At 35.3% G+C, this 24,426-nt stretch overlaps 1 protein-coding gene across 9 annotated transcripts in view; it reads right to left on the minus strand.

Annotated features, from left to right (window-relative positions):
* fcho2 (FCH and mu domain containing endocytic adaptor 2) overlaps nt 1-24,426 on the minus strand; it is a 48,973-nt gene that overhangs the window by 3,414 nt on the left and 21,133 nt on the right. The window contains exons 8-26 of one of the 9 annotated variants that reach the window (XM_048188565.1): nt 21,904-22,000; nt 16,094-16,138; nt 15,800-15,869; nt 15,433-15,457; nt 15,119-15,175; nt 14,865-14,922; nt 14,277-14,452; nt 10,592-10,616; nt 9,280-9,324; nt 8,375-8,420; nt 8,176-8,258; nt 4,903-5,415; nt 3,961-4,076; nt 3,748-3,877; nt 3,401-3,460; nt 2,855-2,966; nt 2,460-2,615; nt 1,453-1,585; nt 428-627 (exon numbers count right to left, since the gene is read on the minus strand). In XM_048188565.1, coding sequence (XP_048044522.1) covers nt 428-627; nt 1,453-1,585; nt 2,460-2,615; nt 2,855-2,966; nt 3,401-3,460; nt 3,748-3,877; nt 3,961-4,076; nt 4,903-5,415; nt 8,176-8,258; nt 8,375-8,420; nt 9,280-9,324; nt 10,592-10,616; nt 14,277-14,452; nt 14,865-14,922; nt 15,119-15,175; nt 15,433-15,457; nt 15,800-15,869; nt 16,094-16,138; nt 21,904-22,000 — 2,147 coding nt within the window. Of the gene's footprint in view, nt 1-427; nt 628-1,452; nt 1,586-2,459; nt 2,616-2,854; nt 2,967-3,400; nt 3,461-3,747; nt 3,878-3,960; nt 4,077-4,902; nt 5,416-8,175; nt 8,262-8,374; nt 8,421-9,279; nt 9,325-10,591; nt 10,617-14,276; nt 14,453-14,864; nt 14,923-15,118; nt 15,176-15,432; nt 15,458-15,799; nt 15,870-16,093; nt 16,139-21,903; nt 22,001-24,426 lie in introns of all 9 variants that reach the window. The other 8 variants (XM_048188564.1, XM_048188567.1, XM_048188566.1 and 5 more) reach the window with 8 other exon arrangements.

Genomic DNA, 24,426 nt, shown 5'->3' on the forward strand with positions numbered 1-24,426 from the left:
AAGTGACAGTGACTTTTACATTGTTACAAAACATTTCTATTTCAAATGTATGCTGTTTTCTGTATTATTCATAAAACAATTCTGAAAAAAAAGATATCAGTTTCCACAAAGATATTAAGCAGCACAACTGTAAAATGTAACAGGAATAAACTGCATTTTAAAATATATTAAATTAGAAAACAATTATATCAAATTATAATAATATTATTATATCACAATACTGATGTTTTATAATCAAATAAATGCAGTCATGGTGAGCAAAAGAAACATTAAAAAAATCTGACCAACCCTAAACTTTTGAAAGGTAGTGTACATTTTGTATATAATTTAATATTACAGCAATTAAGTCCATACTTCAGTGTTTATTTGTTACACAAGATATTGTGTGTTTGTTTGTGTGTTTATGTGCCTACATCCTCCAACTCACCAGATGGCGTTGGGGAGTGACTGCATATTCGTGACCCCACCATTAACAGGCACCAACACCTGTACATTGGTGAGCGCAGCAGGGGGCTGCATGGACTCTGGGTTGTATCGGTAGTCCACTCGCAGGTCTGTAGTTGTAGGGGCACATTTCCAGTACACCACAAGGTTTAGAGGCGTCGACTGAATGCCATTTGAACATACCTGAGAAAGGAGGGCCAAAAGATCTTTGCTCACCACATGAGGACAATGGCTTATCATCAACTTGATTTACACAACAATAATCAGGCGAACTAAATAGCAACTGTACATATGCAATATAGCTGCACGATTAGTCGTAAAAAGATCACAATCTTGATTCAAACACCGATGCGATCTTATTTCTAAATGACAACGATTCGGCAAATTATCACAGAAGTAATGGGATGAAAGTTTATAGTTTGGATATAAACACTTATGTCTACCGTAGTGATCAAAATAGAGTAAATCCCCTTTTGAAAGCAACTTGCCTTAAATAAAAACAGTATTTACTACCGTTACACCAGTAGATGGCGACAAGTGATCATTAAAAAAAAAATTATATTTGTCATTGAATCATTCATTCAAGAGATTTTTTTTTTTTTTTTTAAATGCTGATACATTCAGTAATGAACCAACTGTCTTTACGAGTGAGTCATTGAATCATTTACTTAACCCATTTTTTTTTTTTTTTAATAACAAATAATACAAATTAATTAATTAGTTTTTAATTAGACTGCAGCAATTAACATTTTGTCAGAGCCTCTAGTAGACATGGTATTTTGTTTAGTTGTCCATCCGGAATCGTGGGAGAATCTTGATATCTATTTTTTTTTTAAATAAATAAAAAAATTGTGGTTCTCAATTTATCCAGAATCGTGCAGCTCTAATATTATTTTATATAGCATACTAGAAAAGCTAGTACTAACAAGCTTTACTCACGTGTTTCTTGAAGAATTCATGGACTAACAGAGCATTATCCCAAAGGTAACAGAATGGAAAGCTATGAACCTGGTATTTTAGGATGTCCACGTTGTAATAGGATGCAGCAGGATTCTGCTCAGAGCTCTTCCTGAGGTACGCCGTCAATGCAGACATGTTCAGCCAAAAGTCCTTAGTGTTTGTGTCACCCTGGGAGGAGTCACTGGAGTCACACACACACATATAAAGAAAACAGTATTAGGAGCTCAATAATTCAATGCTGCGTGTCATTGTAACAGCATGGAACAACTAACCCTACTCCAGCAGCTCAACTATTAAATCACAAATCCCTCCTGATTTGATTACTCATGCCTGGGAACTACTGGCACGAACTCACACAACAAGAAAAAGGATGTGGGTGAGTGAGAGCAGGTTGAGTTTAGCCTGAGCACTTTAGCGATCAAGATGCTACTAAATGGAGTCATGATTAAAGTAAGAAGGCTGTTACAAATATACAAAATGTTTCAAGCCACTTTTATCACTTTCTCATATATACTGTTGTTCAAAAGTTTCGGGTTGGAAATATTTTTTTGAAAAAAAGTCTCTTTGCTCACCAAGGCTGCATTTATTTGATCAGAAATACAGTTAAAACTGTAATATTGTGCAATATTATTACAATTTAAAATAACTGTTTTCCATCATAATATATTTTAAAATGTAATTTTTTTTCAATGGCAAAGCTGAATTTACAACAGCCATTACTCCAGTCTTCAGTGTCACATAATGCTTCAGAAATCATTCTAATATGCTGATTTGCTGGTCAATGTTGAAAATAGTTGTGCTGCTTAATATTTTTGTGAAAACTGTTCTATCAGTATTCTTTGATAAGTAGAATATTTGAAATATAAATATTCTATAACATTATACATGTCTTGTAAAAAGTACCGTTTCATTTCAATCAATTTAATGCATCCTTGATGAATTAAAGTATTAGTTTCTTTAAAAAACAAACAAACAAACAAACAAAAAAAACATACTGACCCAAAACCTCTGCTTAACATTAGCAGAAACACTTCAGTGTAAAGGCACACACTCACCTGTGTAGTAGTTGCTGGTTGGGCATAATTTGCTCTAATCTGCTAGTGTTTGAGAGTTTAAAGCTGAGTACAGCAGGAGACGGACTAGAGGTGAAAATCTTGATGATACCGCTGGGGAAAGACAGGGTCATGTCTCCTGTGATCTTCACAATACACCTAAAATCACATTTGAATGAGATATGTCAGAGCTGAACATATCTAGAACAATTAACTAATGAATTATTTTAGAAAAACTGAATTTTCCCATTACTTTCTAAGACTTCAATTAATTTCTATGACTTTTCTAGGCATGGAGATCACAATTGTACAATATCTCTGATATTTCAAGGTTTTGTCATGTGTATATTATGTAAAGTCTGTATGGTCTTAACAAGGCAGATGATATAAAAACTCACTTGCTGGGATCTGCTCCTTTGAAATAGGCATTAACTGACTCTGTGAATGCTACAGCAATGGGCAATGCATCCTGGGAAGCCAGTGTCACTGGACTGGGCCCACGAGATGTTCCTATGAGGGAAAGGATAAGGAGAAAGAGAGACAGAAAGAAAAAAAAACCAATAAAAACAGACATCCAAGTAGGAATCAAAAATAATCAAGGCGTTCTGAGGAATGTGATTCAGTTAAGATCATTTAAACCTTGAGAAACACTGACAGGTCGACAGGAAAAAGGAAAAGACATCATTCGCACTATTTCTGCCATGCATCCTCATCAGCCACAATGCATGAGACACACAATAGTCAGCTTCACAACTAGAATTATTTACATTAGTTTTAGGCTGGTAAAATGCACTGAAGATCAAATGGTGAGTCACAGAATCAGGGAGTCAGGGAGTAGGTGTGAGTTTAGCAAATCGGGCAATGCAATTGGTTGACCCAGGACAGATGATCATTTTCGAGTTAGTAAGTTAGAACAAAATGTTCTTGAGTTCTTTCCACTCTACCTGCAGGAGTCTCACATCTCTTCTCAAATGTGGGCAGTTTCCCCACGAAAAGATCATCCTCTTAAATCAAAATGAAGGGAAGGAAACCACAAAAGGGAAAGAAAAAAAGAGGGCAAAAACACAGTTCACCAGTGAAGGATGAGGATGGAATGATCTGGTAAGTGATGTGTTGACCATGTGATGAAATACAATGTGTAGAATATTATTTGTGCATATTAGCACATATGTGCTAAATGATTTAAATGATAAATAATATGAAGTAAGTGTGATGTGAATGTGGATGACGTAAAGAAAGATTTTGTCTGCGCAGCTTGTGATCACATGAGAGTCTGAGACTGAAGACTTACCGACAGTAGGTGTGTTGTTGGCACTCAGGGAGGTGTTGGAGCTGAGAGAAGAGGAGCTCTCGGCACGAGCCAGAGGAGCAGCGGGAGGAGGGCTGGAGTTGGACACTTTAGGAGGGCTGAACGGCCGGCCCTGCAGAAAACAACCAAATGATCAATAATTCACTACATTCAACCTTCATTCAGGGGGAATCAGGAAATATCTTCTTTACTCACAGCCTCATTGATGCCCGTCAGCTTGCCTGCAGGCAGTTTGGGCCGAGATAATGGTCTTGGAGGCGGGACTATGGCTGCTGTGCCCAGGGGAGTGGTTGGCCTGTTTGGAGGTGGTACTGTGCATGGGGGGAAAAAAAAGACAAATGTTAGAACCACAAGATGTATGAAAAAAGGGGAGAAATATGGAGACAGCACCCTCTGAGCATAATTAAAATCACCAATGCTGAAAAACATTCAAAAAGTTGCTATATTGGGTTTGACGTCACACAGAAAACAAGTTAACGGTCAAATCCAAAGATTACATCTGATGTACAGTCACATGCAAAGGCCAATGTCACAATATAAACATAAATATATAAAAAAAATTATAAACAAACAGAAAATAAGAATAAGAAATGATAAGATCAGGTAAGGAACCTAAAAGAAACATGCACACTTTAAACCATCTTAGTCATTAAGTTTTGAAATTAGAAAAAGCTGGATATTCTGACCAAGTTTGCGGACAAATATTAATTAATAAAGTAATTTTTAAGAGTTATTTTGAGTATCTACAAGCAAATTTTTTATATATATAAAAAAAAAAATACTGTATAAAACAAAACAAAATGAGACCAAACTTAGGCCACACATTTTCTTATTGTATCCAGCTAAACAGTAATAAAGACTATGATGGCTTACATGTGATTATTTGGTTACATTTGTATTATTCAAATCAATAAACAATGCAGAACATACAAAAATAAATTGTCACCAATCAAACAAAAAATGTAAAATCAAACTGAATAAAAAAAAAATTAAAAAAAATCCAAACAATTACAATGAACTTAAATAAGTTGAATAAAAACATCAGGTTTGTTAAAATCTCAGAACATTTATCTCACTGTCATGTAGCCATGGGACAGTGTTGGAACATGCTTATGAAAACTCATTCCTCAATATTACCATCCTGCATGGATCGGGCTGGTGCTTCGTTCAGAGAGGATGTGCTCTCCTCTTTCCCAATGCTGCCAAATGGGTCACCAATCTCTCTGAAGAAAAGCTTGGGCTGTTGAGACACGGGCACTGACCGAGGTCTCGCTGGTTGATGGGATGGTACACGGCATGGCACAAAGGCATCATTGAAGGCAATCCATTGGCTCTGGGCCCAGGATGAAAGCGTGTCTGGACCAGTGGCGGGAGCACTGAGAGGGGGCTTGTGGGTAGCGTAGTCCTTAGGAACAGCCTGTAGGGCTGGAGGCACGCTCAGAGCTCGAGTAGGGCCAGGGTGGAGGGGGGCAACAGCCTCATCGGGGAGAGAGGTGGAGGGAGGAAAGGGGAGAACAGGAAATGATGGGGTGCACGGCTTGGCGAGACCGGCAGGAGGAGGGAGTTTGGAGGGAAGGGGCAAAGCAGGAGGCTCGGTAACCTCAAGACTGACTGCCGAAGGAGAGGTGGGCTCCGACTGTAAATCCACTTCTGTTACAGGGGTCATCAGAGAGAAAAGAGTAATGCACGCTTGTAAAAATTTACCACATACTGACAGGCAAGCTGAAAAGACTACATGGAGAAAATGAAAAAAATATGAAAGAAGCACAGATGACCTGGATGTGAGTCTATGCCGAGAAGGTACTTACTTTGATCTCTTAATCTGAATGTTTAATACAGCTTTATATTTCACATAAGAAAATGTCACTTAAACAGAAAATCAGAAAAATGAAAGCTAAATTATAATCAAAATATAGATAAAATACAATTTAAAGTAGAATAATAAGTATACAATTATAAAAAAAATAAAAATAATAAAAATAAAAAAACAATGAAAATATAAAAAAACAAGCAAAACAAAATATTATAAGTATACATTTAAAAAAATAATAAAAACATAATTGAAAAATTATTATAAAATAATATTGTGTAATCCTACTGAAATATCCCTTAAAACATATAAGACAAGAAAATACTGCAAGATGGTAATCCTAAGAAAACCTTCATGCACCGCTGTCAGTCTTTACTAGTAAAAATACATAAAATACATTAATAAATAAAATACTGACATAAACAAGCATCAAATATTCAAAATGACACAAAATTGTTATAATGTGTAAATTCTGCCATCATTTTACTCACTCTTATGTTGTTCTTTATTTCACACAAGAGTAAGTCAATGATGATCAATTTTTCATTTTTTTAGTGAACTATACTTTAAGTACAATGAAGTGTGGCTCTGTGCTCATCTTCTGTGTGCAGAAAATGTTAAAAACACTCATTTCCACAAATACGTCTCTAAGAAATATTAGGAACTTTAGCTGCGGGTGAGTTCAAGCAAAACATTCCTCTCATCATTCACATTTCTGCATATTTCTTTCTGCGCCAGTAGGGTCAGTGTCTGTTATGGGAAGAGATCTATTCTGACGATCAAACTGCAGGCATGGGTCATAAGCATTACCTGGGTCTTCAAAAACCTCATCATTTAACTGCAGTGGGGGAGATGTAGGGAAAGATGTTAAGAAGAGAGAAGCCAGGTCTAAGAAAAAGAGCATTGAACAAATACAAAGCAAGAATAAGAAAAGAAAGAAATCAATGTAAATGAGGCTCAGTTAAAACATATTAAGTCATGGAAGAAATAAAAAACTAAAAAACTATGCAAAAACACCTAATAAAAAAGCAAGTGCAATACCTCGCTATGTTACTAATATCCTCTTCACTGCTCTTTTTGTTCCTTTGCCAGGTCAGAACCATAACAAGATCATGTTTGACAACGTCTGTGACACGGGGACTCTAAACTCCGCCCTCTGACCTCTGAAGGTGCCAATTAACTTTGGATTATGATTGGCCCTTGCGGCTAAGGTCAGAGCTTGAATGACGGGTTGGCTTTTTGTAGTGACTGCATTGAGTGGCTTATCAGAGTAAAGCACTCACTTGTTTGCAAACAACGCCTTAAAGTCACACGAAAATGTACCCACATAATTTCTTCCAAAGAAAAGTATTACAGTAATATTACTAGTAAATAAAAAAAACAGCCTAACATATTTCCTACAAAATAATTCAAAACAACCACAAAAAATAAATTTGCATATATTACGTACAATTACTTCGCATCTTATTTTTGTTAACGTACGTCTAAAAGATAATATTTAAATTTGGTCAAAACTGCATACTGTCAACTGCACTATTGACCAAGATGAGGAAGCTCCTAATTCTCAGATGTGAAAATAACATTTCATTTCAACAATCAAGGTCAAGGGCTTTCAGAGAGAGAGAGAGAGACAGAGATGAGAGTAGAGCGTGAGGAAACACCGACTGTACTCACGGAATACACACAGGGATCTTATTCATGACACAAGATCCAATGCACATGTAAATCGTACATAAAACCCATTCTTACATAAATTGACATTTAATTCAATGGGAAATTTTATGTATGAATGGATTTACTGTATGAATGATTTACAAGGAATTAAATTTGTTTTGTGTTTCACAAATAAAGTCCAGGGTGAGTAAAATTCTGTCAAAAAAGTGGGGAAGAATGAAGTGACTTCAGAAACAGCATTCCTCCAATATTCAAGTTTCAGCAAATAATTTAGATGTTTTTTTTAAAGTGCCAATCCTATAATACTAATATGTAAAAAAAAAAAAAAAAAGTGAACAAAAATAAAAACTAAACACAAAAATATACAAAAAACACATTTTTCCCCATGGCATTCACAAAAGATTTCATGCTAAAACACAGGATAGACTGAGTGAGATATGAAGTCGCTGTGGGATATGAGGGTTTCCGTGACAACAGCAGCCTGAGCAAGCTCTCTAGAGGCGACTGTTGTGGACTGGAAAAGCCCAGACACTTTCACCAGCCTGTAAGCATCATCAATAATGAAGGAGGTCAGACCTAAGACAAGCCTCCCAGAGGCTGGGGGATGGAGGAGGTGGAGGGGTAAATGACTTACGACTGTCTGCCTATACAGTGTGTGTGTGTGTGTGTGTAGTCAATGAAGAACGTTCTGACTCCATCACTGTCAAGCTGAACTCTGTCATTGAGATTAGTGTAGATGTTAACCCATACTATACTGAAATGTGGTTGTATCTTAATATACGTTACATGCCGTTTTGTGAAGCTCTGAGATATAAGGAAAAAGACCTTTAGGATTTAGATTTAGATCACTGATATAGTCATGACATTAATGCAGAGCTGTACCCAGAAGAGTGTGCATTTGCTGTACTACAACAGATGAGTATTACCTGATGAGTGGGGTAGAGAAGAGCTGGAGCCGGTGCTGGTCGGGCCAAACGGATCCAAAGACAGCAGGTCATTAGTGGCAAATCTACTGTTTGAAGATAAAAATAAACTTATGAAAGTTGTACAACATCGTGTATAAATGGTTACATTTTTGATCAAAAAAGGGAAACAAATAATGGTTAACAGCAGAATTTCTCTTACTCATTAAAGGATGGCTGCGGTATCTTGGGTCGAGTCAGTTCATCACCTGTAGATCAATGAGAAAACAATTAATGGGGCAACTCTTCAGGCCTTATTCAGGATCTGCTGGTGGCCTGTTGCATAAACTGCTTAGACTAGTCTTAAAAGTTAGTCATCTAATTTTTTCTTCAAAACTTTTTAAAGTCGGTTACATAAAAAGGTAGGACGTCTAATTTGAATCGGAAAAGAAAGACCTCTCGTCTTACTGCTAGTTCTTTAGACACAGTCTTAACATAGTGGCTAAGTTTATGCAACTGGAGCTAGTTGCAAGAAACCCTTTAAATTAAATTAAGTCTATGAATCACTTTACATTTATAACTTTTCTTAATTTAAGGGGTTCTTGTAACTTGGCACTGCTCATTAGGTCCTGATTAAAAATGCAGCCCATGTGTTTCATGAAGTAAATATGATGTTAACAAATGAAATACTAGATTTTTAAGACATAGGCACAAAACATGGAAGCAATAGTCACTTGCTTTAGCAAGGATAGTGTTTCTGACCATAAAGTGCCATGTCAGTTGCTACATGAGACACATGTCCACGCAATCCCATTTATCACATCAAATACATACATTTAAAATCACAAGCTATAAATGATCGGCATAGTATTTGAAATGGTATGTATTTGAGACCCAAACCCAACGACATATACAGTATATTATACACAAAGGAGAAATGACAGTGTTAAAGACAACAGAATAAATTAGTAATGCTAATTTTCATACAAACAATTAATTTTGTAATTTTCACATTTTGTTTTTCATTTTTTATAGCTCCACAGGAATCCCTTATTCCCACCAACACAAATGCAGCCGTGGACCAAAAGAGAGCGAGTACGCTGGCTAAGATTCCTGAGGAATACTCACCTGTCTTTGGATTTATAGATGGGAATGTGTGTTGTCGTGTCATTCCTACAGTAAGTATGTTTGAGATCCACATTTACAATAATAATAACAATAATTCAGTTCTTAATATTCTTCAGTTTATTCTATATGCCCAATTTGCCCACATGCCTCATATTTTACACAGAAAAGAATATAAGACACACATCAGGTTATGGACTGACAGCAATACTGATCTGATCTATAATCGATATATTTGTACCATATTTAATAGTGGCCGAAAGTAGACTTTTTTTTACATTTTATTTTAACAGTATCAGATGATATTGGATATTGAGCACATTTACTTTACCTATGCCGTCATCCAATGCTCACTAAAGTTAATCTTTAAAAACACCTAATAATTTAATAACAATGTTAAATATAATCTTTAGCAAATCTCACAATGAATACATATTTTTATACTGTAAATTATAATGTCATGATGCCTAAAAGCACTGCAGCACTTGTAGCATTTTTTTATTTATTTAGACAAAATAGTGTTGAATTTTAATATAAGCCATTTATTGTTTATTTGCCATAACATGAATATAAAATTCTGTCCAACACCAATAAGCCAATAAGCATAATACGTGTTGACCACAAAATTGTAAACTGGATTTAAACAACTTCCCTTAACATAAAGAGAATAAATATTCTTGAAAGAGAATCTTGGTGTTATTTCAGATTAATCCAATACATGTTGTGTTTTAAGGACTTATCGGATAAAATGATCAGCCAGATCTTATCAATTTCAGCGTGTGCAGGAGTTTGCAGCAAATGCGCTCTTTGAAGAAATGTTTACCGTTTCAGCGCAAGAATAACAAAACTTTTCTACTGTGATCTCAATTACTATGTCTTACGGATTTAAAGTATGTAAAACTTTCCTGGGAGGTTGAAATCGTCGCTCTTGATGTGAGAACATGCCGCAGTATAAACACTACATTCTGGCATGCATCTGTGTTCGTTTAAGCCACAATTTACTGGAAAAATGTAAAATTATGATGGATAGAAAAACATAAACACACAATTAAGCAGTTAATCTTGCTCATGGCTTAAGGAGGCAACGCTGTGCTACTCAGATGAGGAAAAAATGGGAGAAGATGTTTATTTTCTCATGGGATGAGTTGGCTTTGGAGGGGTCACCAGAGCAACATGAAGGAGGCTTGGCGAGAAACGTCATGGCCAAGAAAAACTAAAAAGAGAAGTCAAAATGGCAGGCGTTCTCCAGAGCCAAACCTTCAGTGTGACATAGGGATGAAGGGAGGATGAAAAAAAAAAAAAAAGGAATACTCACTGGATTGGTTCTTCTTCATATGAACCTGGAAATAAAAACAGGCTTTTATTAATGAGAGTGAGAGGAGTTATAAAAACACCAGAAGACATGAAGTGCTTCATCCCCACATTCATTCAATGGATATTGGCCTCACAGGACGAAAAGCACACACACAAGAAGGAGCAGAGAACCGCACTAGAGAGACTGCATATTCAAACCATCAGTTCAGTAACAATATTGTGCAGGCAGTCTAAACATGAGGACGTGAGTGGCAGATAATTCAACCAAATTCACTACCGGGATTGTTTTGAGGCTGAGAAATGTCAACAAGTGTCAGCTAGCAAAACGGCAACAAACGCACAAAGATGGGCTTGGTTTATTGTGTATGCAAAGTGACTCATATGAAGCATTCTCTGAACAAGGCTCCGTCAGAGTGGATGGAAAATAACTTATTTTGTTAAAGTGTTCGATGAAAAGAAACGCATCAGAAAAGCAACATATAGACCATAAATTAAACTGTGAAGGAAAAACGTGTGGAAATACACAAATGCATACAAATGCACATGCGCGCATTAAGAAAAGCGAAGGCATGGTTTAGTCCCATAGGCAGAGACTGGCAAATGGGTTCAATTACAGCACCCAGGCCACACACCCGCCAACGAAGGAGAGAGAGCGCACATGAAGGGGAAATAGAGACAACAGAAGACTAGGGGAAATGGAAAGCTCAATAATACCAATAATCTACAACAGATGACATGGCATTCGTCATCACCTAGATTTCCTTACTTGACCAAAACTGCCATAAAACATATCCGCCTAAAAATGAAAAAAGGCAACAAAAAAAGAAGAGAGACTGAGAAAGAAAGGAAACACAACTATTATATGAGACACAAAGACAAATGTTCAAAATGAGCATTGTGAGTATAGTTTTTGAGAAGTGTAAATATTTCAGAGGTTAATCTGACTGATTACTGAGCACATTTGGAAAAGACAGAAAGCTTAAGCCGGGTGAAATGAATGATGAAGAGCCTCCCTAAAAGATGTGTGTTAATCCATCTCAAACAGAGCAAACAGAGGCGGCAGCGAAGGTGCCTAAAGTAAACTGTCGCCCCGGCTGTGCTCACTGAAAACACAAGCTGGCACTTGTGAGGATGTGTTATTGCAGAAATACATCACTCTGTCATTTCAAAGCGTCACAAAGGGTTGAAGAGCGAGGGATGCGGATAGAGAATGTAAAACAGTCACAAAAGGCGATACTGAGAAGCGGAACAGATTAAATCTTGGACATGAAGAGAAAATTATAGTTACAAATAATGTTACTGATAACTAACCCAACTGACTTGTTTTTATTCTGTCATTACATGTCTAATATTTATCAACTCATAAACAAACACAAATATATACTACTGTTCAAATAGGTAAGATTTTTGTTTGACAGCATTTATTTGAAATAGAAATCTTTTTAAAAATTGCACTTTTTTTTTTTTTATAAATTTAATGCGTCCTTGCTGAATAAAAGTTAATTTCTTTCAAAGGAAAAGGAAGAAAGCTGCAAACATGTCATTAGAATCAGGGACATGATTATTTTTAACCAACTGGCACTGAGCATGTAAAGACATTGGCCACCTGTTCTTTTCGGACAGATGTGAAAAGTGGGTTGAAGACAAAAAATTTAATATCTGCCTTTGACTATCACATTGTTAAATTTGGTGTCTTTTTGGACAACAAAAATATTGAATTTTTGTGTAATAATAATATGTTGATTGTAGCCAAGTTTTATTCACACAAACATAGATTTGTTAAACTTTCTCCATGTTTTAAGGCATTTAAAAATGATTTTAAAAATGTATTTCAATCCTTAAAAAAAACAGGAGAGGGCCCTAGATCGTAAAGTTATTGCTTTTACTACAATCTTGGCCAGGCGGGCTATCCTTCTTAAGTGGAAGCATGTTTCTCCTCCAACATATGACCGGTGGATACAGGACATTTTCTACTGCATTGGGCTTGAAAAGTTAAGATGCTCACTCTCTGGTTCACTTAAAACTTTTCACAAGACCTGGGATCCCTTCTTAAATTACATTAAGGTTTTACCTTGCACACCTGTAACTAGCAGTGATACATAATTTTCATTCATCAGAAGGATCTTTTTAGAAGGAACTTTAAGAAATGTATTTATTTTATTTTATATATGTATGTATGTATGTATGTGTGTGTGTGTGTGTGTGTGTATAATTTTTTCATGTTTACTTCTTTTTTTTTTTTTGACATTGATTTTGGGGAGGGGGATCATGTAAGGGGTTAATAATGGACAACATTTTATTGTTTACTGTTTTCATGATGTCCTATTCTGTAAAAACCAATAAAATAGATTGGGAGTAAAAAAACAGAAGAGCCTTAAAACTCTCTACACTGTATAAAAAAAAAAAAAAAAAAAAAAGAATTGTTGGTTTAACTTAAAAAAGTAAGTTACCTGGTTGCCTTTATTTTGAGTTCATTGAAATAAAAAATTTGAGTTAATACAATGAAGGCGATTGATTTAATCAACAGAAACTCAAAATATTATGTTAACTGGACCACATTAATTATCCAAGTTAATTTGACAAAAGAAAAAATGTTGGGATAACAAATCATGAAAATATTTTTTTACAGTGTAAATTACTTGCAACATATATGGGCTAATGTAATTTAATCCGTTATGAGATGCTTCTTTGTCTTATTGTTAATGTGTGTATGTTAATGCCCTATTAGTTATTTGAAAAGATTTAATAAAGATTTTTTTAAAAAAAAAGGCTTTGGCCACCTTTATTAACTGAACATATTTTTGTTACAGGCACAACTTTTTCTTTCATGGGTCCGTGTGCATGTGCGCGTTTACCTACGTGATCTTATTCATTAGAAACAGAGTCCCTCCGTGCTTCCTGTGGTGAGATTTCATGCAGGAAGTTGCATGGGTTTGTTTACCAACAGCACACACACACAGATGGTCCACAGGCCTAACACACACACACAGCTCACAGTCTGTGCAGGAGGAACTGCTTGACCACACAACTCTACATGCACACACACTTCATTTATAACATTAAATGACAGAATAATGGGTCACCTTTGCACAAACCAGTAAATGTGTGATGTCACCCATTATGTCATGATGATTAACCCAGACTCAAACCGCTTATGATTAATTAAATGTTCATTCCCTCACTGGAAACATCTAATATCCGTTGGGCCTACATAATATTGTTTTCAATGAGCCAGTTAAATCCGTATATTGACTACAGGTGCAAAACGAACACACAAACACAGACACACAGACACACACACACACACACAAAAAATACAATTGCACTCAGGCACACAAATCAGGAAAAAAAAAAAAAAAAAAAAAAAAAAAAAAGTGTCAAAGCATTTACAGCATCTCTGAGGACTGCCTGTAAATATTACAATCAAACAGTGCCCTCTAGTGTCAGCTGGGCAAATTGAGGTTTTGTGGGAAGAGATGAAGTGTGTGGGAAACCGAAACATGACTGTAAATGATATCAACCAATCACAACTCTCTTTGCTGACGCTGTACAATCACCCTTTATAGAGGGAGACCAGTGCATTATTCTGCGTATGAATGAATGTGAATGCAAGGTCTGTATATGAGGAGTATGTGGTCATGGGATCTTTACACTCGGTGTGTGTTCTTGTGTGATGCGTCTCTTACGGCAGGGGTGGGCGAGAGGGTGATGTTTCCAATAGAGGCCTTCAGTTCGTCGATGGTGGCTTTGTGTTGGTGTGTGCCGTTGTTGGTCTGCACGGGTTTGATCTGGACGTGGAATTTTCTTGGCTCATCCTCATCTTCTGAGTCACTGGATGAATAAAAGGAGTTCTCTTTGGCATGTGATCAGAACCGTTAAGGAAAATGGTTCACATGCACAAAAAAAAAAAAAGAGTGGGGGTTTGAAAATACATCTATAGTATCTTGGGCTAAATGGTTAAAAAGATCAGATTTTGTATTTTATTTTTGTTTTTTTTTAACATGTATTCTAGTCCACAGAGTGATGACGCAGCTTTGTTAAAGAAAACAGAAGAACGAAGAAAATCTGATGGGAAGGAATGACTTGGCAGCAATTCAGAAAAAAGTGCAACAAAGAAAGATATCACACTATGTTCTCAAGCCAAAAAAAAGTGTTCAGAGTTTACATTGAGTAGAGGCGATGAAAGAGATAAAGGAAAATGTTTCTGTGGCTGAGATGAAAGCATGTGTGAGGGATGGGGGGGAATGGAAGAGATGGATCTGGAGTAAGGATATCATTCTCGTTGACTTCTGGTCGGATACAGAAGCCCTCCTCGTCCAGCTGAGGCACATTCTGCAGAAAAACACAGAACACACCACAGACAAAATCCTATTATTCACACTCTTCAATACATAACACGAGGAGAGTCCGACTGAGGTAAAACACACTATTGTTAGCGATATCACAAGAAGTATTTACACTGTGTTGTCTTTACTTAACATTGTAAGAATTATAGACAATCCTTCAACAACATTAGGTCACCACTCACGGCGTTATGAAGATCTATAGCACCGTAGAAACCCGGGGGAGCTCCGTTGGAAGCGTTCTGAAAGAGAGACGAACAAAAGAAGCTTTGTGGGGGTGACTCAAATGGAATTTCTCCAAAATAACCAGAAAGAGCACACTTTGATCTGAAGAAAATGAGTTTCATATTATGAAATTACAGGAAAACACCTTTGGTATTGAATTAATTCACACATTCACAAAACTGATTATTTTCTATTTTCTATTATAATAAGAATAAAATGAATAAGCAAATAAATGTATTCATAATTATATATAAATAAACATAAATATACTTACAACAGCTTCTACTTCAGCTGATTCACTATTCAAGACAAGGAAAGGAAGAAAAAAAAAAAAGTTAAATGAGAGTAAATACTTCATTTTACCACAAATGCAAAATTACTATGCAAAAATAACTTAAAATTACTCAAAGACAATACCTATTGCTCCAAATTACAAAAATGATCCATACTCTTATCTTAACCACTGTCTGGTGATGAATGAAATTTTCATATTCCTCTATGTCACATAAAATTAAAATAAGCATCTCACAAAATAATATGAACAATGGTAAGTTTGAGAATTTTGTTTTAAAATACATTTATTATTTAAAAATTCAGTTCGAAATTTGTGCAGTCACAGTAAAATAATATTCAACACTTACGTGGAATCTGTGTCTTTATCTTTCCGTCGGCCTGGTATGGCAAAGGTTTTTCTTTTTCTGGGTTTGGCACCTAAACAGAAACAGCAATGACTGTAACAAATCGAGACAAATATGGTTGCATCTGAAACAGATGTATAACGCCTTTAAAATAAAAAGCAAAGGCGGCAAAACTAAAATTCTGATTTAATTATTAAAAAGAGATGTAATTACAGATATTAAAGAGAAATTATATATTTTTGTATATAACAAAGAAGAAAACGGGAACAGAGAGAAAAAAAAAAAAATCATGCAGACCTTCTGTGGCAATGGAGACATTACATTCCTCAAATTCGATGGGCCCTGTAATGAAAACAGATAAACAAATACAAATAATTGAAGGGATGTTGTATTACAGTATCATGAATTCAAGAATTATATGTTGCAAATGTTATAATAACACTTTTTTTTTTTTTTTACAGTGTTTTATAAAATCTTCAGTTCAGTTCACACTTTATTTTAAGGTGTCTGTGTAATTACAGTGTAATTATACATTTAAGCACAGTAATATTAATTAACATGTACTTACTATAGAAGGAATAGTGTTTAGTTTAGGCTTAGTTGCACGTAATTATGCATAATTTACCGATATTACTACAGTAAGTACATGTAAAATATGTAACAAGGACAATGTAAAATAAAGTGTTGCCAAATCTTGCATTTAAGCCCTCAAAATAAAGCACACATACACACACGTAGGTCAGATTCTGTGGTAAGCAAATTTACAGAGTCATCAATGGGTCTGGTGGCAATCAGCACAAACTGACTTCCCTTTTAAGCCAGAGCACATAGTTCACAGCCAACATGCAACACACACTGATAGATGCACACCCACACAAATGCCTGGAAGCACTGTTTTTAACCTCAGAAATCAAACAAATACACAAGTCTAATGCAATGATATGCAGCACTGATACAGCACTTCAAGTCAAATGCTGTATACTAGTCTCCACTGAAAATATGAACTAATATAGCAGTGAAATGACACACAGACGGCTGCAAAAAAACAACAAACTGCACGCTTCATTTCTTGCTCATCAATTTTGCATATTTACCTCCAAGCTTTTACACTTTTAACGTGACCCATTTCCACACTGACTCATGGATTTAAGCAAACAAACTCTGCCATTTTCACTGTGTTTCGCTACTCAGGGTGTTGCAGTCATGACCTAACAATGTGTCCGCACACAAAGTTTCTATTTCAGAGTGAAGTTAAAATATGGAATAAAATGAAATCTAATTTTAATCCGAGATCACTGTTACTAACCCCAGTTAGTTTGGCTATAGATTCTCAATAAATACCCTGAACAGCACATAAATATTAATTCTCTGCTTTCGTGACTGGCCGTAAAGAGAGGAGAGATGCCCCTCAGTGCTCTAAGAGCCCTTTAGAGCGTTTTCTTTTGTGTTAATGCGCGTAAAAGCTAATGCTTGTCCAAGAAAACGAAAGACAGCATTTTACTACTACCAGACCTCAGCAAGAGAGCCCCAGGCGCTATTTTCATTGCACAGAAAATGCCTTGACCTGAAAAAACAAAAGCGTGTGATATTTAACTCAAGCGGTTCAATAGAGTTTCCCTGGAGAACAGCGTCCGTGAGCGGACCTCATGCGCACTGTTCAGAGCAGTCACGACAGGCCCACATCACACACATCATACCGATGTAGATACAGCATGACTGATCTACTCTACTGCACCAGATCCGTTCTCTCTCTCATCTCTCCGTTACTGTTTGTTTAAGATCATCTCTGATCACACAATCAGAACTAAAGGTCACACACTCTAAGTTCACACTCGCATGTACATAAATACACACACATGAATAACGAAAGACTCGCGTGAATTAAAATTAAAATCAAACTCTTAGAACATAATTAATTTTATGAGAAATATCATGAACCACGCACACAGAGACACACACTAACCTTTTTTCACTAACTGTCTTAAAAGGGACATAGCATAGACCTTTGTTGTTTTGCTAAATATGATAATTCTATATAATAAACTCTAACATTCAGGGGAAAATTTTTTTATAGCATTTACAGAATTAACAACAAACAAGCAAACAACAAAAACAGAAACTATAACTAAAACTGCATAACAACTACAAAATAAAATGAAACAAGCAAAAGTGAAAAGCAAAATGAATAAAAACAAAAAACCAAACCAAACCAAAAACAAAAACAAAAGGACATTTTCATCAAACTAGTCTCCAAACAACGGCCAAATTAGAAAGACGCACAAAACCATATTATTTTTTACTCATTACAACAATCAGCAAGTTTGTCAAAACAGGATTAGAAAATCGGACAATGAATATTGATTTCTAAGATTTCCATGCAGCTGCAGGCCTGAGGGAAAAGTTTCATCTAATTAAGTGATGGCAGGCGAGGAACGGTGCAAATGACAACACTTCCAGGCTCCATCTAACAATATTTATGCATACAAATCTAAACATTAGACACAACAATGCCATCTAAATCTGGAAAAAGGGTATTAAGTTTAGTTTAAATTCATGTAAACAGACTGCTTCGTTTACATGAACGCATGTGTGTGTATTTATCTGTGTGAGTGGGTTTTTAGCAATACTTTGAGGAAAACATTGCTGAAAAATGTTGACAGAAGTTAGCTAAATCTAACAAAACCATCCTTTGGGAATGTCCTAAAAAAAAAAAAAAGGTTCAAATATTTAGTTTTTACTTAAACTCTAAAAATGTTGAGTTGATTTTCATTTAGGGTGGGTCTTTGGTAATTATAATTAGGTTTATTTTAAAAGAACAACAACAGAAGTTTAAGGTATGTCTTTATTTGGATTGCAAGGTAAATGTGTGCTTTTGTGAGTGCTCATTCACATGCGTGTTTGTATATGAGAGGCGCATGCAGTCATGCATTAACTGAGGATGTTTTTATAAAATTGCATATGTTGAGCATGGGGTCTGGGTCGTGTGCAGCAAGGAGAGTTTGCGTGTCTGGCTGGCGGCCAGTTCACAGCCCAGCTGGATATTGCTGAACTGCTCTTGCAACCTCCCAACAGCCCAGCGTGTCACTTCGGGATTGTTTCCGTGGTACAAAGTTTGTTCAACCTCTCTCTCTCTATATACTGGTTAGGGCTGCTCTGATTTCATCAGCGTGCCACACAGGTTATTGCTCTGACAGCGGCGCAATCCCTAATGAACAGCTTGATACGAAGGAAGGAATGTTTTGTTGACCAAAACAGCTTTTAGTCTCAATTAATTCTGCTGTCAAAACAAATGGAGGGCAACCAAAAGCCTGAATGTTCAGTCTAGACCCCTGGGGGTCACTATACATTCATACATGGTTCAATTGGTCTACCTGTGTATGGCATATTATATACACACACAGTACATACAGTATCATTCAGAAGTTTGGGGTTAGTATGTTTTTTTTTAATATTTACCTTATTCAGCAAGGACACATTAAAATACATTTATAATGGTACAAAAGATTTTATTTTAAAACAAATGCTATTATATTATATTATATTATTATATTATATTATATTATATTATATTATATTATATTATATTATATTATATTATATTATATTATATTATATTATATTATATTATATTATATTATATTATATTATATTATATTATATTATATTATATTATATTATATTATATTATATAGTGCCCTCCACAAATACTGGCACCCTTAGTAAATATGAGCAAAGGTGGCTGTGAAAATAAAGCTGCATTGTTTATCCTTTTGATCATTCATTCAAAAAATTAACAAAATTCTAACCTTTCATTTAAGTTAAACGATTGAAAGTGGGGGGAAACTCGCATTATGAAATAAATCTCCAATACATGTTGGCCACAATTATTGGCACCCCTAGAAATTCTTATGAGTAAAATATCTCTGAGGTATATTCCCATTCATATTTAAGTTGTTTTAGTACACCAGGGTGATCATGAACATGAAATTGTCCAGCCATGACTTCCTGTTCCACAGGAATATAAACATGAGGAAACACAAAGGCCAAATCCCCTTAATCATTCATCACAATGAGTAAAACCAAAGAATATAGTTCTGATGTGCAGCAAAAGATTGTTGAGCTTCACAAAATAGAAAATGGCTATAAGAAAAAAGTTAACACATTAAAAATCCCCATTTCCACCATCAGGGAAATAATTAAGGAGTTCCAATCAACTAAAGATGTTACAAATCTGCCTGGAAGAGGACGTGTGTCTAAATCGTCCTAATGCGTGGTGAGGAGGAAAGTTTGAGTGGCCAAAGACTCTCCAAGGATCACAGCTGGAGAATTACAGAGATTAGTTGTAGGCCCACAACATTAAAGATCCAGCAGTATATTTAATTGTGGGCATGGGTTGCTTTTTATCCATGTGTGCACCAATCCATCTGGTGGGTTTGCTGCCAAAAAGCTCTTTTTTTTTTTGTTTCATCTTGAGTCTCAGAAAGCCTAAAAAAATGATCCTCGCTCATCCAGAAACAATCTCCAGCATATTCAGTTGTCAGACACGACTGGAACTTCAAACAGGACCGGCTTCTATGGTCAGATGAAACTAAAAAAAAAAAAAGAGCTTTTTGGCAGCAAACCCACCAGATGGATTTGGTGCACACATGGATAAAAAGCACCCCATGCCCACAATTAAATATACTGCTGGATCTTTAATGTTGTGGGCCTATTTTTCTGCTGGAGGTCTTGGACATCTTGTTCAGATACATGGCATCATGGACTCTATCAAAAACCAACAGATAAAAAAACAAAACCTGATTGCTTAAATCCTATAATGGGCCGTGGTTGGATCTTCCATCAGGACAATGATCCAAAACAAACATCAAAACCAACAAAAAAAATTGTCACTGAGCACAAAATTAAACTTCTGCCATGGCCGTCCCAGTTCCCTGACCTGAACCCTTTAGAAAATTAGTGGAGTGAACTGAAGAGAAGCAGCACCAACATGGAGCTGGGAATCTGAAGGATCTGGAAAGATTCTGCATGAAGGAATGATCTCTGATCTCTTGGGAAAGGGACGTTGCAATAATTGGGTGCCAATAATTGGGGCCAACGTGAACTAGAGAAAAACATTTATTTCATAATGTGAGTTTCCCCCCACTTTCAATTATTTTACTTAAATGAAAGGTTAGAATTTTGTCAATTGTTTATCAAAAGGATAAACAATGCAGATTTGTTTTCACAGTCACCCTTGCTCATATTTGGGGTGACAATATTTGTGGAGGGCACTGTATAATATTATATTATATTATATTATATTATATTATATTATATTATATTATATTATATTAATTATATTATATTATATTATATTATATTATATTATATAAGTCCTGCCTCAAACTCACGGCATTGGTTGAACCAATATCACCATGTCAGGATGCTCAAACACCACAGTATTGTTTTGAAACATCGCTGGGAGGGGAAAAAGTTGTCAAGCCATGTAAAAGGCAAAATCCAGCATCTACTGTACTACATTTATACAGTTAACATAATTGCTGGCTAAACTGGTGTAATTACGCTCCACGCCCCTTTAGCTTTAAGCAAGATTATATTCTCTATGTGAAATGTGAAAAAACTTCCACCCTGTGAAAGGAGGGAGAAGCAGGAGGTCAAATGAAAGATCACGGAGGGATAAGTGAGGAAAAATAGCAAGAGCACAGGGGGAAGTGTAGTCATGTCAAGCTCTATCAATCTCAAGTGGCTTAATCTCGTGTTAAGGTGGGCGAGCTTGACATTCCACTTAGCATGTGACGCTAGCGTTAGCATGTGACAGCCAGCGCTGGCTGAGACCTGGGCTGAAAACCCCTGTAAGGGTCAGTGCTCCACAAATCCTCCAGTGTAAACTCCACTATGCTACAGCAATCAAGTCAAACGTACTCCAAATGTGTTTACAGTGCTGCCTAATGCTCATTTTTAATCCCTGACCAAAAAACAAACAAAACAAAAAAAAACATAATTTAGTCAGTTGGTAATGAACTTATGACCAGTCTTGTTAATAATATCAAGAGCAAAGTAGTTCAATGCCAGGGATTAATGCTGTGTATGTGATTTAGCTGTGTTACCTGGTCTCTCTTTTCCTGTTCCTTTGCTTTCTGCCAGTTTCTGTATGAGGCTCTCGATGGAAGTGTTCTCCATGTTGTTCACAAACTCTTGTTGCACCTTTACAATATAAACAAAAATAGATGCATAAGATTACATGCCCTTCTTCACTACTTGCACTGCAATATAGCTTAACAGAGACAAATAAAGGTATATTTATATATTATAATAAAAGTTTTGTAGTTGACATAGTAGGTATAAAAGCAAAATGACCATCAATGACATATGGTTTCCTAAAACTATTTTTAGATTAATTAGTTTTATGTTGAGTTTCCCTCAAAGTGATATTTAACACATTTGGTAGCAAACTAAAAACTAAAAATGAACATATCTTATCAAACATATCAAACATTAACTTGTGTGAATTTATAAAACTTATATTTAAAATAATACTAATACATGTCAAATTAACATTAACCAACATTAATAAATACTGTCAAAATATTGTTCATTTTTATTTCATGGTAAAATTTGGATTAAACAATGTTAAAAAAATGCACCTTATTATTGAGCACACATTTGTGATTGACATGATGCCAACAGAAAGACTGAAAGGTTTCTCCCACAGACTGTATGTACAATTGTTACTTGTCAAATTATACCAAAGGGTACAATTAAAAAGCCAAGAAAGGTCAAAAGTGACATTGACTATCTTTAATGACTGTACCAAGACTTTGTTCAGGATTGGCAGCATTTGCATCTGAAGTCACTTGACCGGGCAAAATAGGTCATGGACTGCATATTCTTCAGATTCATTTGATAGTATAATCATAACATGAAGTGAACGCTAAATAACGAGTTATTTATGTTGCAAATCATACATACAAGCTAGTATGAAAATTGTAAACATGAACCTCTCTCTCTCTCACACACACGCACACACACACGCACTCACACACACACACACACACACACACACACACACACACACACACATTGCAAAATTCAGTTGAGCAAAAAGAAGAGGCCAAACTATTGGGAGTGATGATTGATAGTAGATTGTGTTGGGATAAACATGTTCAGAAATTGTTAACTAAAATGGGCAATACTTTGGCTGTTATTAAAAGATGTGCAAAATATTTTACACCACAGATTGTTAAACAAGTACTTTATGCATTGTTTTTTTCACATCTTGATTACTGCTCTGTGGTTTGGTCCAATACTTCATCAACTAATATAAAAAAACTACAAGTTATTCAGAATAAAGCTGCACGTCTGGCTCTCTCATGTGGGTTTAGATCAAATGTTGACAAAATGCATGAAAGCCTCTCATGGTTTAAAGTAAAAAATAGATTGATGTATTCACTAATGGTATTTTTATATAATGTTATAACAAACAAAACACCTTTTATTCTATATGAAAAACTGTCCTTTAGTACAGATATACATCATTATCTAACGAGGCAGGCAGTAGGATGTAGTTTTATTTTACCTATAGTAAAAACCAAATCTATTCAACGTTCAGTAAGGTATAGAGCAATGTGTGAATGGAACTCTCTTCCAAATACTATTAAACAACAAAACACTGTATGGTTTCAAAAAATCACTTAAGAAATATTATTTTCAAAGAAACATATACAGTTAATATATACTTAATTTAAAGAGATATTGTTATAGGGTTCTTAGTTACATTATTTTTGATATAGATCTATTCGGAGCGATGTGTGTTTTTTTTTTTTTTTTTTTTTTTTTTTACTTTTTATTGTATAATATGTTGTTCCAATGTAATGTAATGTCTTGTACGTATGGTGTGTATGGTGTATATCATAAGTTGTATTGTCACATGGTAGATTATAGGACCCCAGGAAGAATAGCTTTTAGCTTATGCTGAAGCTAATGGGGATCCAAATAAAACAAACAAACAAACACACACACACAATCTTATGTCATCAACTGCTGTGCTCCAGTTGTATACAGCAGTTGTAGCAGTGTGTGAAAAATACATACATATATATACACATACACTACAGTTCAAAAGTTTAGGGTCAGTAAGATATATAGATATTTTTAAAGGAATTAATATTTTTATTCAGCAAGGATGCCTTAAATTCAAGAAAAAGAAAAGTATCACTGTTTCCACAAAACTATAAGCAGCACAGCTGTTTTAAGTACTGGTAATGATCAGAAATGTTCCTTGAGCACCAAATCAGCATATTAGATTGATTTCTGAACAATCATGTGACATTGAAGACTGGAGTAATGGCTGCTGAAATTAAGATTTTTGCCATCACAGTATAATAAATATAATAAATTTAATAAATTTTAAAACATTTTCAAATTGAATATATTGTGATAATATTGTCACAATATTACTGTTTTTATTGTATTTGATTGGATCAAATAAATGCAAGCTTGATGAGCACAAGACACTTTCAAAACCATGAAATCAAAATCTTAACGACCAACAAACGTTTGAACGGCATTAATATATATATATATATATATATATATATATATATATACAGTTATTTTAATAATAACAATGA

The sequence above is a fragment of the Megalobrama amblycephala genome, linkage group LG4 (genome assembly GCF_018812025.1).
Source record: "Megalobrama amblycephala isolate DHTTF-2021 linkage group LG4, ASM1881202v1, whole genome shotgun sequence".
In the NCBI taxonomy this organism is placed as follows: domain Eukaryota; kingdom Metazoa; phylum Chordata; class Actinopteri; order Cypriniformes; family Xenocyprididae; genus Megalobrama; species Megalobrama amblycephala.